General features: G+C 38.7%; 1 protein-coding gene across 2 annotated transcripts in view; it reads left to right on the forward strand.

The window, feature by feature from the left end:
- adamts10 (ADAM metallopeptidase with thrombospondin type 1 motif, 10) overlaps nt 1-16379 on the forward strand; it is a 51736-nt gene that overhangs the window by 13521 nt on the left and 21836 nt on the right. Inside the window, exons 3-12 of one of the 2 annotated variants that reach the window (XM_028445578.1) lie at nt 740-882; nt 963-1172; nt 4480-4648; nt 4972-5174; nt 7157-7240; nt 9660-9805; nt 11443-11486; nt 11635-11740; nt 14212-14358; nt 14761-14902. In XM_028445578.1, the coding sequence (XP_028301379.1) occupies nt 740-882; nt 963-1172; nt 4480-4648; nt 4972-5174; nt 7157-7240; nt 9660-9805; nt 11443-11486; nt 11635-11740; nt 14212-14358; nt 14761-14902 (1394 nt within the window). The remainder of the gene's footprint in view (nt 1-739; nt 883-962; nt 1173-4479; nt 4649-4971; nt 5175-7156; nt 7241-9659; nt 9806-11442; nt 11487-11634; nt 11741-14211; nt 14359-14760; nt 14903-16379) is intronic. The other variant, XM_028445579.1, reaches the window with a different exon arrangement.

Raw genomic sequence — 16379 nt, forward strand, 5'->3', positions numbered from 1 at the left:
GGCCCTGACCAAGACATAACAGACAGGAAGTATACAGTTTCGAGGTAACCATAGCAACATCCTATATTTATGCTGCATGAAAAACGAAATACCGTTCAGCACAGACCCTAGACAGTGAAAGGTGTGTTATCGTTCTTTGGTGATTCCATTATAAAACCAAATCAAAATAACAAATAAACAGTGTGGTTATTTTGTTTTAATGACTTAAAACTTGAACAGAATTGCAGAAGAATCAAAAACCAAACAAACAGCATTTTTCTGTTTTAAAATGAAATGCTTGCTCTATTTGTGTGTTAAGCTCACCACACAGAGGGGAACCACAATGGCTGGCGGTATTATAACGTGCAAAATAAATATTTTTACTGCGCTCAGAAAAGCTGTGTAATTGTATTTGCAAAAGTGTCAAATGGTAGAAGTTCAAACATCTATTGTTCCTCACACAATCGATAGTCAGTCACCAGTTTATTTGGATACTATTTGGACCATCCTGTTTGCTCTGACAGAATGTGACGTGCTTAAGCTCCCGTGAATATCCAAATCTCTCACAAACAGAAGATTTTGCCATTAATATTTTAATTTTAAAACAGAAAATTGCTGTTTTTATGGTTAATGTATTTGTGTTTTGGTTTGAAGTCAGTAAAACAGAAAATAACAAAAAATGAAGAGTACATGGATTGGCAAGAACTGGCATTACTAAGTCAATCTGATTGCTGAGCTTTTCATTTGTTTGTTTTCTCAGCAGCCACTTTTCTGTCCAGTCTTGGACAGTATGAAATTGCCATCCCAGTACGAGTAGGGCCAAATGGGGAGATGCTGGACAGTAACAAAATCCCACACCACCATAGAAGAAGACGCAGCTCCGAGGACAGCCCGCCTGACTCTGTAGTAACCTCTTTAGATTTTTTTCTATCGGCTATATCTTCGTTTTAGCTGTTTTCTAACAACTTTGCTTTGTGTCCTAGCTTTTCTACCAGTTATCTACGTCACGCAACAACTTCCTGCTAAATCTGACGCTTCAGGGAGGCCTGCTTTCCCAACAGTTCAGGGTGGAATACTGGAAAAAGGGTCGGCTAGCCTGGAGTCACCCTTACTCTCCACACTGCCACTATGTGGGACACCTCCAAGACCAACCGCACTCCAGCAAAGTGGCTCTGAGCAACTGTAACGGCTTGGTAAGGCTAAGATCTTTGACTGTAATCCTCAGATAATACCTCATGCAAGGTCAACAGCAGCTGTTGAGACGCCTCGACGCACACGGGATCAGAAAGGTTCGACTCGGGCATCAAAGTGTGAAATTTTAAGTGACCTTGAATCCTCCAGCTTACTGTAATCTTTTGCCTAATTGTGCAGCGTGAGCTCTCTGTCTCGTCTTTTTATACCCTCAAAAGACAGATAGTTATAAAGGCGTCTCAATCTCAATGACTTTATTGTTATTGTACAACACTAATTTGTACATTATACAAAATTCAGCTGCATTGTAAGCACATATGGACTTCCAGTACGGAACTAAGAAGTCATAAATATCTAAAAATGTATTCTTCCATCACACACACTGTTTTTTATCTACCCCAAAGGACAATTGTAAATTATATCAATAAATTAAATACAAAGAATAAAAAGCACGGTATAATATAGCAATGGATCTGATTCCAGAGCTGTTTAGGTGTTAATAAATACATTTTCTAGGTTGTGCATGTATTGGTGAACTCGATCGTTTGCGAACGCAAGCGAACTGCTTTCACTACCTCTCAGAACTGTATGAAAAGCACAGTCAGATGGATTTCTGAGTGCGTCCTAACCCAGACCTTCCCCTAAATAAGCCACACTACAGAACTCACTCACACATGCTGTTCCTTAGAGAAGAAAAAGCCTAAAGTGACGCACATTGTGCAGCGGTTGGTAATTAAATGCGCCTCTGTGGCGTTTTGTAATGGCAAATTCAACTCAGAATTGTTTTTCCGGTAAGGCTTAATTTGAATAAAAAATAAAATTTATATTGTATATCGCCATTTTGAGAAAAAATATTGATATGAATTTTGGTCCATATCGCCCAGCCCTAATGTACACTGTGAGGTCTCTTATGTTGCGCTGCTGTCCCCAAAAATTGCAATTCAAGAAGTTGGAAGGAATATAAAGCCCAACATAATACACACAAACGCACCAGAAATTCCAAAAATACACAAAATTACTCAGACACAGCAACCACTTAAACAAACACAATTACTACAAAAATGTCAACACATTACAAAATAGCCCCAAAGACACACAAACTATCAACAAAATGACACAAAATGATTGGAAAATGACAGAAAAGAACAAAAATGACAGAAAAATACACAAATTTACAGCAAAAACACAACAAATAACAAAAACTACACATAATGAGTAAAAACTGACTGTTCTTTATTAATGCTCAGATTGGTCATTATTCTGAATGCTTACAAGAATGTTGATAATGTGGCCCTCAGATCAGATACTAGGGGTGTCCCAGTCCGATATTGATATCGGTTATTGGTCCGATATCAGCCAGAAAAGGAATATGGGATTTTATGGGACTGCATCTAATATCTCCGATATAAGCGCTCAATATTTTAGTGAAGCCTAAAAGCAATGATCCCATTGTTTTAGGTACAGTCAGTGAAACTGGAGCTGTGAACTTTGAGCAGTGGACAATATTGTATGGTTGTTTTTGTTCCCACCATATACTGGCAGTAAAAAATAACTGAACTGAATTTGAATTGTTTGCACTTTAAAAGTATAATTTGTTTTTATTGGATTTATTTAGGTAATTTTTCAGGGTCTTATCATTTATTTTTTATTTGTTTTATTCAATTGTAGAATACTGTAGATCTTATGTTGAAGGTGAAAATGTATGTAACCGATTGATAATAATAAATAGGTCAGTTTTTCTCAGACCTACTGCTGCTGACTATAATGTTCTCTGTTTGAGTAACATCACTCGATCAAGTCTTTTCTAACATTCCACACTAGAAAATAAGTAATAAAAGTATGTATGATTTGTGCTGATATCGGATCGGTATCGGACAATACGCAAGGTCGCAATATTGGTATCATATCGGAAGTGAAAAAGTTGTTGGGACATCCCTATCAGATACAATCACATTTTTGTGGCCCCCGATGTGATAGAGTTGCCCATCAACGCAGTAACATATGAAATTACCTTTCTCATTTATGCAACTCAGTGCACCACATCAGAGGCCTGGCATCCAGTTCTCATTTGAACCCACTGACTAGACCTTCTGGAGTGTGATGAGTTTTTCTACTGGCTGTATTCATAGCACTGGGTATCTGTGTATCTCCCACTATAACAGTTGTATACACAGCTGAGGATTAGATGTGTTCACTAAGCGTTAATAAGTCGCACATGTAATTACTGTTGGTTCGAACCAGCATGAGCACATTCACAAGTGAGCGGCCTGTGTGTCCAGACGAGCTTTACTGGATTTATTTTAGGACTAAACGCACTTTGAAAGCCACCGCAGTGAGTGGAGGGGACACACTGGCTCTGACAGGGGCCAAAACATCTGAGCACAATCAAAGGGAGTGTTAGTGTATCGCTCTCTGTCTCACTACCTCATTTCTCGCGCTTCCATTCACTCTTTAATGTGTGTTTGTCTATGTGTGAGTGTGTTTATTCTGAGGGTCCAGATCCTCAGATGTGATCAGAGTTCCCCACAGAGTGCCATGTGAGCTACACAGTGGCTGTAGACCAACTTAGAAACTCATCATAACCAAAGGCCTTTATTAGACTTCATTATTTATTTATTTATTTATTTTTCAACATTGCTTTCTTATTTATCAGTGACTTTACAGTCCTTATGTTGACAGCGTTACTAAGTAAAGGTTCTTTTTTTTTTTTTTTTTTTTTTTTTTTTTTTTTAATTTAGTAGTTTTGCTTCTTTGTCTAGAATCATATTTATGATATTATTAGAATTTCAAGTTTATTTATTGGAGGATATGCCCCTTGAGATGGAACATTTACTGTGTTCATGTACAATATAAATCCGATATATATTGGCTATCTGCAGATACATTGCATATCTACCTTTTGAAAACTAGACTGTTTTTATTATTAGAAATCTTTGGGTGGCCTGAAAGGTGCTTTTAAATAAAATGTATTTAAAAAAAGCACCCAAATCCTTTTTTTCTTTCTAGAATTCATATATTTTTATACTGCATTTTATTTGAACTAGATTTAATATATATAACTATATAACACATAAATATGTAACACAGTTGTTTAAGATAGTGTTTTAATTTGAAAATGAATCAATAGTTATTTTTGATCAATCACTAGACAATTCAGGTGGACCCATGATAATTCCAGGCGACCCCAAGGTTGGAAAACACTGCTTTAACTTATACTAAATCTGTATATAAGGTTTAGCCGTCAAATAATAAGTGACTGTAATACAATCGTCGTTTTCTGATGCTTAAAATGTGTCTGTGATGCTGCAGCAGGGAGTGATTGCCGCCGGTGGAGAGGAATACCTGATTGAGCCCCTTGTTTCTGCCAACAACCAAACCAGGACGGAGAGGGGGGAGAGAACAGAGGGGCGCCCCCATGTGGTTTACAAACGGTCATCCCTCCGCTATCAGTACAAGGGCCAATCCTGCGGAGTCATTGGTGAGTAGAGAAAAGTTCAGATTACTCCAGTGGCAACAGTCATGATTTATTTCTTCAACACTCTAGCCAGCAGCAGGAAACTGTGGTTTACATTTGAATTCCCAGTCTTTAGGCGTGACCGTGGTTGTGTTGAAGTGCAACAAACTACTGCTAAAGAAAGCAATAGTGGTTTAGGAAACCATTTTTTTTTTTTCTTTTCATGGTAATAAAAGTAATAAAAAATGATGATTATATCCTTTAGACGAGCTCTGCCGCCAATATTAATAGTGTGCAATGGAACAAATACATTTATTGGGCATCATTTCTGATTGCTCCCCCCACAGATGAAAAGCCAATGAAAGGCGCGTCGTGGTGGCAGCGAACCCTGAAGACGCCGCCTCATCACGTGGGCCGAGGCCAGCTGCCGCTGAAGCGATCGGTTAGCCGCGAGCGCTATGTGGAAACACTGGTGGTGGCTGACAAGATGATGGTGGGCTACCACGGTCGGAGAGACATCGAGCAGTACATCCTGGCCGTCATGAATATTGTAAGTGTCACAACACAAAAGATCACAAATCCTCACAAACTAAATGATTTAAAAATTCAAATCAAGGAGTTATTTCAGGTTCCCTCTCAAGTGGTATCAAACTCTGATGCAAATCAGAGAAGGACGAAGTATTCATTTAGGAAAATATTTTGCATCCACAAATTCATTTACATGGAGAGGGTTACATTTTTGTCCCAAAATAGAACCTATTTGGGACAAGGTGAGCCTTGTGATTAATGAGGTTCTTGGATATAAGATCACCAAGACGATCTTGTATCTGGGAAATATTGGCAAAGTTGTGCAGAAGGAAGATGACAATCTGGTTAAGGTTCTTCTCGTGGCAGGCAGGAAGGCCACGACAAGAAACTGGCTTACTTAAAAACAGGGGTTCTCAATCGGTCTCATGCAGGGACCCACATTTTGCCAGTCATTAAATTGCGACCCACTTTTTTTTTAGAATTCAACCAACAAAATTTTGTTTTTAAAAAATACTGTAGCTGTTGAAAACATATATAAATCTATATATTTTCCTGTGCAACATGCATATCACAGCATGCCTGTGAAAAGAAGTTTCTTTCAAAATAAAAGACAAGTCCAACATGAGGGACATTAAGTATTTATTTATTTTTGACCAGCTGTCCGCGACCCACCCATTACAGGTCCGCAACACACCAGTTAAGAATTGCTGCTTTAAACCACTTGTTAAACTCAAGGCACGGGGGCCAAATCCGGTCCATTTTGGCATCCAATTCTGCCCGCAGGAGAAGGTAAAAATGACAGAGAAATTCATTATTGTGTAAATTACCAAATAATCCAGTTGTAGATATCTGATATTATACAGGCTTGCAATTTTCCATTGTTTATATTACATGAATGTAGTCATTTTTAATTGCAAATTGTGGAAAGAACTTTAATTTTTTTTTCCAAACATCTTGTAATTTCTAACAATTCTAGAAAATTCCTCTAAATTACACAGAAATTAATAGCAAAATTGAGAATTTTGTATTGAACTGATATTGAGAACTAGGGCACAATGATGTTAAAATTGTTTGTGCCCCCCCCCCACCCCCCACCCCCCAAATCTAAAATCTCCGACCCACTTAAGATGGTCCGTATCTGAACTAAATTAAGTTTGACCCTCCTGCTTTAGACCCACAGAGACCTAAACAATGGTTAGATATAGTGCTACACATGTGTTAGAAAAAACTAGTTGCTGTTTAAGAATCAAAAGGAGGATTTTGATAGAAAATGGAACGAATGGATTAGATTTACAAAGACACCAGCATTTAGAGGAAACTTTTTGAAGATACTTATGAGTTTTGTGAAAACAGACATGTCTTCTGGGACAATAAGGACTTCCTAGATTTATTTCTTGTTGGCCTTTTGTAAAATTAAGTGGAAGTCGTGTAGGAAAACGACAGCATTTTAAACTGATTACAGATTTCTGTTCCTCTCATGGATGCATCAACAACAAATTTGAGGACTTTGCCTGAGATGCTGTTTTTGCCATTAGGCTTAGGTCATATGTCAACATCTGCCCTCTTATCAATGGGGATCTCTTCACACACAGTTAACCACTCCAATCTCTTCACACACACACACATTAGGAATGTACCTAATGATGGGTTGGTCAGCAGACTGCAGCTTGCACCCAGCCTGCTACAAAATCCTAGAAAACCAAGCCCACGTCTCCAGTGCCATGAAGAAAAATAGGCCAAATTAGAGCAGACGGCAGTAATGACAAGTGTCTGTGTGCAGCATTAGTGCCATTAGTGGGTTCAGGTCTGCCTTTCTGTGTTATTGTAGGACCTTTAATTCCAATAACTTGTCTGAAGTCGTCATTACACTCCTCCGTCTTATTCAAAAAGTCTGTTTTTCTGATGCTGCTGCATTTGTGTTGAACCTGATCCGTCTGTCACACACTTGATTTTAACATGGGCTTTCTTTTAAGACTGGTCTTTTCTTGTTTCCCTGGAGGTCAGGTTGCCAAACTGTTCCAAGATTCTAGCCTGGGGAATGCAGTCAACATCGTGGTGACTCGACTCATCCTTCTCATGGAGGACCAGGTACAGTCACCTTCAGTCAACCAGTCTCTCTCCCTGAATGTTTAAGTGCATCCTGAAAGTCAGATGTAAAGAGGTGAGGAGGGAGAAGAGGGGGAGGAACAGTTCTTGAATTAGGTAGCTGCTCTGTGGGTGTGCTACCTGCTTCTGTGAGGAACAGTGACCCCTTGGACCACATCCTGGATCTATAAAGCTTAAACTTAGATCAGGATGCTGATGTAAAACCCATCTGCATCTCTAATCATGTCTGAACAGGTTTCATGAGAGGAGATGCTCCGACCATCAATCATTGGAAGACTTATTAGATCTCTTAACTCTTAGGTGACAGATATATTTGCCAAAAAACAAGCAAATGTCCCTTTACACGAGAGAAAATGTTGGCGACGTCGAGGACCTGATTTTCAGTGAAAAACAGGTTATATCTTTTTTTTTAAACATCGCAGTATTGGCATATATCGGTATCGGCAGATACTATCAAACTGGGTATCAGCACAAAAAAAGGCTATTGGTATAACACCAAAAAACCCAGGACTTTCTGCCTGGTCGCTGCTATCAAGTTCATTTTCACAAGGTTTTAAAGCCTAACTTAGCTAAAGGGTAAAATACAGGTACACTCAGTGGTTATTGTGGGCTGACACTCAGAGATAATCCCAGGCATTCATATCAACTGAGAGACTTTAAATAACCCAACATAAAACATTGTTGGATATTTTGTTGTCGGTACAAATTTGGTCGTCTTGAATTTTAAGTGTTGCCATCAAACGATTGTGTTATCTGGTGAGCCAGACGATCACAATTTATGTAGTTTTTATGTTTGTTTTAGACCAAATTCATGCTTTGGTATTTTTGCACAAATTTGCTTATACATATAGCCGTCATTCATTCATTTCCTTATCTGCTTATTCCAGTTTAGGGTCACTGGGGTCTTATCTCCAGCTCTCAGTGCACTCTAGGTGGGTGTGCACCTTAGACAGGGTGCCAGACCAAACACATGCAAACAGACACCCACTCATTCCCATTCACGCCTACGGGTCTCGACCAAAATACTCCCAGATGGGTGCAAGGGAGTCTGATCACTGTGTGGTCAGAAACGTTCAGTTTATTGTTTCACACACTGACGTCCTGTTATGTAATAGAAGTGATTCATTGGAAGTCAGGGGCGGACACACAGGGAGCATCCTTACATGACCGCAAACTCAAATCATAAAAAAGTGCACGATCCGAGCAGCTTGGTGATGACCGAGCCATCTGACGACCTTGTGAACGACCTCATAGGAAAGACGTGAGCAGCATCAGTTTCGTGATGTCACTGACTGATGATTCACGCTGAAGGACAAGGTTTTATTAAGACATGCTTTTTCATTCATACCACCCTATATTTGGACCTATAATTTGCTGCTCACGTGTGTGCACATGGAGTAAATGTTAAGGTCATTAGTGTTGTGGAAGTGCGAGCTTTGTTTTTCTTACTCTGTGGAGTGGAGAGGTAGAGGTCAGGTCAGGATTGAGGGCAGCCTCTGTCACTGCTGGTTTCCAGGTCTGAAAAAGACAGGCTTGCCCCAGGGAAGGAAAGAAATGACTCACAGTTGGCCGAGAAATGAGAGATTGTGGGATGCGACGACTACTACTTATGTCACCACTTGCATTCCTGGGTTACGAGTCCTTGCCAGCTTTGGTCAGCACAACACTTATTCCCCAAGCTTTACTCTGCATCCTTATAGTACCAAGGAGGAGAAGTCACTCATCGTTTTTACCAGAGCACTAAGACACCATTGCAATACAGGAAGTCCTAAGCTTTGTTATCAACATGCAGATAGTGAGTGGTTGGCTCTCTCTAAGAGGTTTGTAAGTATGCTGCGTTGGGTCAATGTGCTTCATTAATCTACAGTTTTACATACAGATTTAGTTTTTTAACAACCTCAGACCATCTTTACTCAGCAATTACAGAACATGCCCACAACTCCTGCCAAAAGTATGAAGGATCATGAAGATCATTTTTTTTTTTTCTGTATTTTTGTTCGAACAATCACACAAAGTTTACAAAGGGTGAAATACAACACAATTTGACAGATAACATGGTAAACTAAATAGATGCCTGTGGTCTTTACGAGTCTTCTTTCTTACTCAGAAGTTCAAAAATATACAATTCTTCCCTTATCAAGTGATCTTTCACTGGAGCTAATTTATTGTCAGCCAATTTAAATTCAATGCAAATGTCTGCGATTACAGTGAGGGGACTCATTCATCCAGATTAAAATGCAAATTGTCTTTCAAAGATCAGTGTTACCTGGATTGTCGTGCAATCAAGTAAGGCGAGGATCATCGTTTTCCCACTTCCATTTCCCTCTCCCCGCCTGTGTTTAATGTTGCTGTTATAACGACTGAATCATAAATGAAGTTTCCACTGTTTGCTTTCAATCAGCCGACCCTTGAGATCAATCACCATGCAGGGAAGTCCTTGGACAGCTTCTGTAAGTGGCAGAAAACCATCCAGCACCGGAGCAGCTACGGCAACGCCATACCAGACAACGGCATCGCCCACCACGACACAGCTGTGCTCATCACCAGGTGAGGAATGCGCAGAATGATCATCGCTCACAATATTGGACACTAAACTACAGTGGTTTTGTAATCATTGATATGAATAAATCAAAAGTGAATGTCTGTTGCAATCGTTGCAACTGAAACCAGTCCTGTGCAGTGACCTCTTGTCATGTTAAGTTTGCATTTCTGTTGTTTTAAGAGGTTAACAGCGTTTCCTCTGAGCTGGATTTTCACATTCCCAGCCTCTCTCCTCAGATTGTCATTAGGAGAGGTGGGCTGTACAGTATCTTGTCCAATTTGTGGTGACAATGAGTGGGGCGCCCAGCACAGTTCAGCATCTACCAAAAATACACCAATACACACATATGTGTGTGTATATGTGTATATATATTTAAAGCAGAAGAAAAGCTAAAAAGCATTATTTTCTGATGCTGGAAAACCAAACTTGCATTGACAGCAGTAGATGCATAATAACATTTAAACCAGAGGAATGTGCAGGAAAACAACACAGTCATGGTTAGGTCAGAGTCATCTGAATGCAATGTGCTTCTGCTCATTCTAATACAACGTGCTCTAAACTCATGCTGCAGTTAAACATTGGAGCAGAGTAAATGGATTTTTTTTTGGATTTCAATTTGTTTTTGGTGGCGGCTTTTTGAGGACACTTTAGTTTCACAGCCACGTTTATCTCAGAGGATGGACGGATGCCATCCAGACACGCTGACTTACATGATTTCCTGCTATTGTTTTCTTAAAACCATTTTCACACGCTATTACAGCAGTCAGTCCATGAAATGTGTCTGTCAACATCTGTGATAATGTAACAGTTGAATACTTTCTGATCTGTGTGTGTGTGACATACATTTTAGGACAGGGGTTCTCAACTGGTCTCACCCTGGGACCCATATCATCATCAATTGTGACCCACTTTTTTTTTCTTTTTTTTTTTTAAATTCAACCACCCAAATTTAGTTTTTCAAAAGTAGCTTTTGAAAACACACATATATAATCTTTTTGAAAACATAAATCTATATATGTTCCTGTACAACATGAATTTCACAGAAAAGTTTCCTTCAAAATAAAAGACAAGTCCAACATGAGAGACATTAAGTAGGCTATTTATTATTTTTTGACCAGCTACCTGCAACTTACCCGGTACAGGTCTGTGACCCACTTTTGGATCCCGACCCACCAGTTGAGAATCGCTGTTTTAGTACATCCTCAGGTCTCAGAGTGAGGTATTGGGTATCAGCAAAACCTGTCATTTGTCAAACCAAATGGACTCATGTCTTTTTAAAGAAACTGAAAATACACATGACTTGTGCTGCTTCAGATATGAGAGTAAAAGTTAAAAGCTGTTATTTTCTATTCATTTTTAAAGGTTAAGGTCTATCAATGTGTCATTTAACTATGTATTTAGTAATCAAACTTACTTCGTCATGTGTACTTCCGGTTTCTTCAAAATAAAACGCCATGTTGTGTTTTATGGCATGAGGCTGCTGAGTCTGATGACTTTTATTTTGAAGCGTGAAGCCGTGTCATTTGACGGCGTTTGGTTTGAAAAGTGAGGCCTTTTAATCTGACGTAGGTTTTGCTGAGACATGACCTGAGAATGTCCTAAAATCTACACCGTAATTGGGTGTTTGTTGTCTCCTCTGCAGGTACGACATCTGCATCCAAAAGAACAAACCCTGTGAAACTTTAGGTAATGCTCATCTTTTTAAAAAAAACTAAATTACCTTTTGTTTTATTGAAAGCTATTTTTAATAATGTCAAACAGATTTCAAAGGTTCCTCCTGTGTTACAAACCGTTATAAGAATGAGCCTAGATGTTGTAATTGTGTGCTGAACAGGTCTTGCTCCGGTCGGAGGAATGTGTGAACCTGAGAGAAGCTGCAGCATCAATGAGGACATCGGACTGGGAACGGCGTTCACCATCGCTCATGAGATTGGACACACGTAAATAGATCAGACTCCTTTGTTCCTCTCATCCTCTTCTTTTTCTTCTTCGGACAAAAGATATTTGTTGTTTGTTTCTGTGTGGAGTTTGCATGTTGAACGGGTGTATTTGAAATGGATTGTCCTGTACTGGGAATATTTCCAGCAGCAGCCCTGGATAGCTGTGGTTACCAAATTAACTTGCCTAAATGTATTGAGAGGTTTATTGTAAGATCTCTGCACTGCATGACGATATTTGCCATCATTTGTGTGTTACAACTAGGGCTGGGCGATATGGAGTAAAATTCATATTTCAATATTTTTCTCAAAATGGCGATATACTATATAAATCTTGATATTTTTAACTCCGTAAATTCTGACCAGAAAGACAATTCTAGGTTGAGTTTGCTGATGAAAAATGCCACCCAGGTACATTTATTAAATGAATACATTTATTTATTATCCTCTAGCCCTACTTCACCGTGCGGGGAGGAAGAAGTCAGTGTCCCGTCTATAGACACGCCCACTCGTGAATATGCATAACTAGGCCGCAAATCAGCCCGTTTGTGTAGAGCTGCTCAGAAAGTGACTTTTCAGAGGCTAAAACTCTGGAAACAGGCGAGTTTGGGAAATAATCCTGAAATACTATGTTTTTAGGGTTCTGAAAAATAACATGACATGGGACCTTTAATAAACAGCGGCACAATATGTGCCACTTTTGGCTTTTTCTCCTATAATGGACAGCACGTGTGAGTGAGTTCTGCAGTGTGGCTTGTTTAGGGGAAGGTCTGGGTAAGGACGCACTCAGAAATGTATCCAACTGTGATTTTCATGCTATTCTGAGACGTAGAGAAAGCCGCAACACCTAAAGCAAGTATTTTAATACAAAATAAGTTATAGAATAAAAATATAGGCGATATTGTAATTTTCTATATTGCCGAAATAAAAATAACTCGATATATCTTGAATCTCGATATATTGCCCAGGCCTAGTTGATACAGAGTACAGCAGGGGTGAAAGGATGAATCTGGTATAAAAGATAGATTAAACATTTTTGTTTGGAGGTTTTTTGTTCTTCATCTGTAACATTTTTGCTCTTTTTGGTTGTGGTCCATGACACAGCTGTAGCCTTAGCTTTTAAGATTAAGGATCCCTGGTGTGTGTCTGTGTTGTTGTCTGGCCCTCTTAATGGCCTGCTACAAAGGGAGATCACATCCTTAAATTACATCTCCAGAGAGAGTTCTGGAAACATGAGATCAGTCGTTTCCACCTGGGGAGTCAGAACCTGTTGATATATTTAGTTACACAGAGGGCTGGAAAGAATCAGTGACAGTGTCAATAAATCCTTGTTCATTTCATTTGCTTAGGTTTTTTTTTTTTATTGTTTTGACTTACTAGTAACTATCAACCTGTATGTTATGGTTTGATCTGATATAGAGAGAGTACAAGTTGTAGCATTTCATTGTGTGCGCATTGCGAAGTCTTTAGACAGATGGAGGATCCATCATGCCTCCCTGATGTGATGGGTAACACAGGTATGTTTTAAACACACTGACCTGGAGTGTTTTCATGGTTTCAAAACATTTACGTTGTCATAGAAATGGTTTCTGATTGCTGTGGCAGGCATTTAAAGTTCAGACCAGAACAGCTTTTTTTAAGTAGCTACTAATGTTAAAGTGTCGATCAAAAGGAGGCAGTCTGATACACGTAACACACACAAGTCTACTTGCTGCCAAGAACATCTTGCTCATCATTACGTGCACTGAAAAAAAGAGATCTTTACTAATAACACTGCATTTTCCTGTCTTGTCTTTCTAGTTTTTTTGTGTTTCTATCATTGAAATAAAGCTGTTGTTTTGTAAAGCATTCGTATGTTAAGGTTTCATTTATTCAGACAACTGTATTTTAGGAAATCCACTTTGGCAGTTGTCAGTCGAAACATGTCAGGAGATCAGTCTTCGTCAGAGGCGTCTGCTGATGGCTTTGATGTTTCCTTAACTTCCGCGGTAGTAACGCCAGCAAGATATTTTAGTCTTCTTTTTGATTAGTATGTTAAGGTTTAATTTATTCAGACAACTGTTTTACGGGAAATTTACTTTGATCTCATGACATGTTTCGACTTTCAACTGCCCGTCTTCTTCAGAGGCATCTAACATGTCAGGAGATCAAAGTAAATTTCCTGTGAAACAGTTGTCTGAATAGATGAAACCTTAACATATACAAAAAGAACTTGCTGGAATTATTACTTTTAAGTCAAGGAAACATCAAAGTGATCAGCAGACGCCTCTGAAGAAGACTGGCAGGAGATGGGAAAGGAAAGTAAAAATAACTTTTTCCGATATGCCTATGTTTATCCAAAAAATTCATCACAAAGGTCAGGTGTAGGTCAGTTTCCATTAGCTAATTAAAAACTTACGGCTTATGGCTAGAAGTGAAACACTCGTAACTAGATCTGTAATAAAACCTTGTCCCCTGTGCCTTCACGGCCCCAGGTTTGGGATGAACCACGACGGCATGGGGAACGCCTGCGGGCCGCGGAGCCAGGAGACTGCCAAGCTGATGGCTGACCACATCACCATGAAGACAAACCCATTCATCTGGTCGGCCTGCAGCAGGGATTACATCACCAGTTTTCTGGAGTGAGTTCACAAATCTTCTGCACCACAAATAATTTGGTAGTTAGAGGTTTTTGAACACACATCCTACTTTTACATCTGGGTAACCCTAATGGTAAAAGAAGCATGCAACCAACTGACAGTGAGTAAATCCACTCTCATCATATCTTCCACTGGTAAAAAAAACAACTTTGAAATGTTAAGGTGTTTGTTTTTTGTTTTTGTATTTATATATATTATTATTTCCTGATATTTACAGATACTCATCTGCAGTAGTAGATTTGGCCATTTGAGAAAAGGTTGCAAGTCAAAAAAGAAAGTCTTGGCACCCCAGTTTAGTGTTTAAAATAAAACCTAATAATTAGATAAAACTAGGCAGAAAAACCCTGCAGCTTTTAAGCATTTTTCCTGTTGGGTTTTCTCCAGCTCTGGGATGGGCTCCTGCCTGAATAATGTCCCCCCAAAGCAAGAGTTTGTGTACCCTACCACAGCGCCCGGTCAGGCCTACGATGCAGACGAGCAGTGCCGTTTCCAGTATGGGGTCAGATCTCGACAGTGCAAATACTCGGTGAGTACATTTAATTTCATTTTAACAGGATTAATTTTCCTTTTTCACCTGAAGAACAAACACTTGGCTGCAAATATTTTTGTAATTGTTGTGAATCTTTAGGATGAAGCTGTAAATCATTTTCAGATTGTGCTTAGGTGCAACATTTTTAAACAAGACACTTAATTATGAGTATCTCTAAAGCTCATTGAGACTACACAATTTATTGTGTTTTCACTTTTAACAGAAGCAGATGAATACTCAGGATTTTAAGTCTTACTTCCAAACCAACAATATTTTAATACGTGCTGTATCCTGCAGTTTTTCAGTAGGATCGTGTGGGTATAGGAGGAGTCAGCCAACAGACTTCTCATTAATTTATTTTCATGAATTTGTTTGCAGGCACATAAACAGGTGGAAAATCTTGTCATGGGATGAATACATGACTTACCAGATGCCTCAAGAGTCAACACATGTAAAATGTTTATAATAAAGAAAACAAATTAGACAATTAAACATGACAAAAGCTACTTTTACACAAACAATGACTATTATTAAGATGGATTACCCTTCCTGGCTGTTTAATGCATTTTATTTGTAAGATCCCCTGTATAGTAGATGCAATTTATCGTGCACCGCATATTGGGGGTTTCTTATGTATTGTTTATCCTGAGGTCTATATTAAGCTGCTGCAGGTGATGATTTTTTTATCAGATATAAAACCTGATGTGTAGGGCTCAAAGATCAATACACCGGAAACACTGTTATTGACATTGTTGGAAATGTTTTGCACATTGCATTATGGGATTTGGAGTCTAGATGGATACATAAATTTCTATTGTTTGCCCAAAAATACTGTACTCTGCCAAAATGACTTCCCAACACATTTCTGGAGTTTTTACGGACTGAAAGTTGCAGCAAAACAATGGTGGATGTTTATTTTAAGGTTTAGATAAAAGGATCAGAATCCAGCCAAAACTGATACAGGCCCCACGTGTTTACAGCGTTTACAAAAGTTCGAGCAGCGATTTCAACTTTTTACATCTCTTTTTTTTTTTTTTTTTTTTTTTTTTAGAGGTCGACCGATATATCGGGCCGATATATGGACTTTTTTCAACTTTTTTAAAATGTTTTATTAATTTATTTAGTACTTTATAGTAGCCATTAAAGGAAAAAAGAAAGAACATAAAAAACAAACAGACTACATCCACATTGTATATTGTTGTCATGCTTTACTGCTACTTACCCGTCCTGTACTTTTTGTTTTACTTGGTTGTGTACGGGTATATTTAAAGTTCAGTGACCGTTAAGAATTCTATTGGTGTAATAATTTAATTTGTAATATGTACATTTATATCAGGAGTGTTTCAATTGTCTTTCACAGTCAATATATCAGCCTTCGACTGATTTTTTTTTTTTTTTTTTTTTTTTTAATCAGTATCTGCATTGGCCTTTGAAAATACCATATTGGTCGACCTCTATTTTTTTATTTTTTTTT

This window comes from Gouania willdenowi, chromosome 4 (genome assembly GCF_900634775.1).
Source record: "Gouania willdenowi chromosome 4, fGouWil2.1, whole genome shotgun sequence".
In the NCBI taxonomy this organism is placed as follows: Eukaryota; Metazoa; Chordata; class Actinopteri; order Blenniiformes; family Gobiesocidae; genus Gouania; species Gouania willdenowi.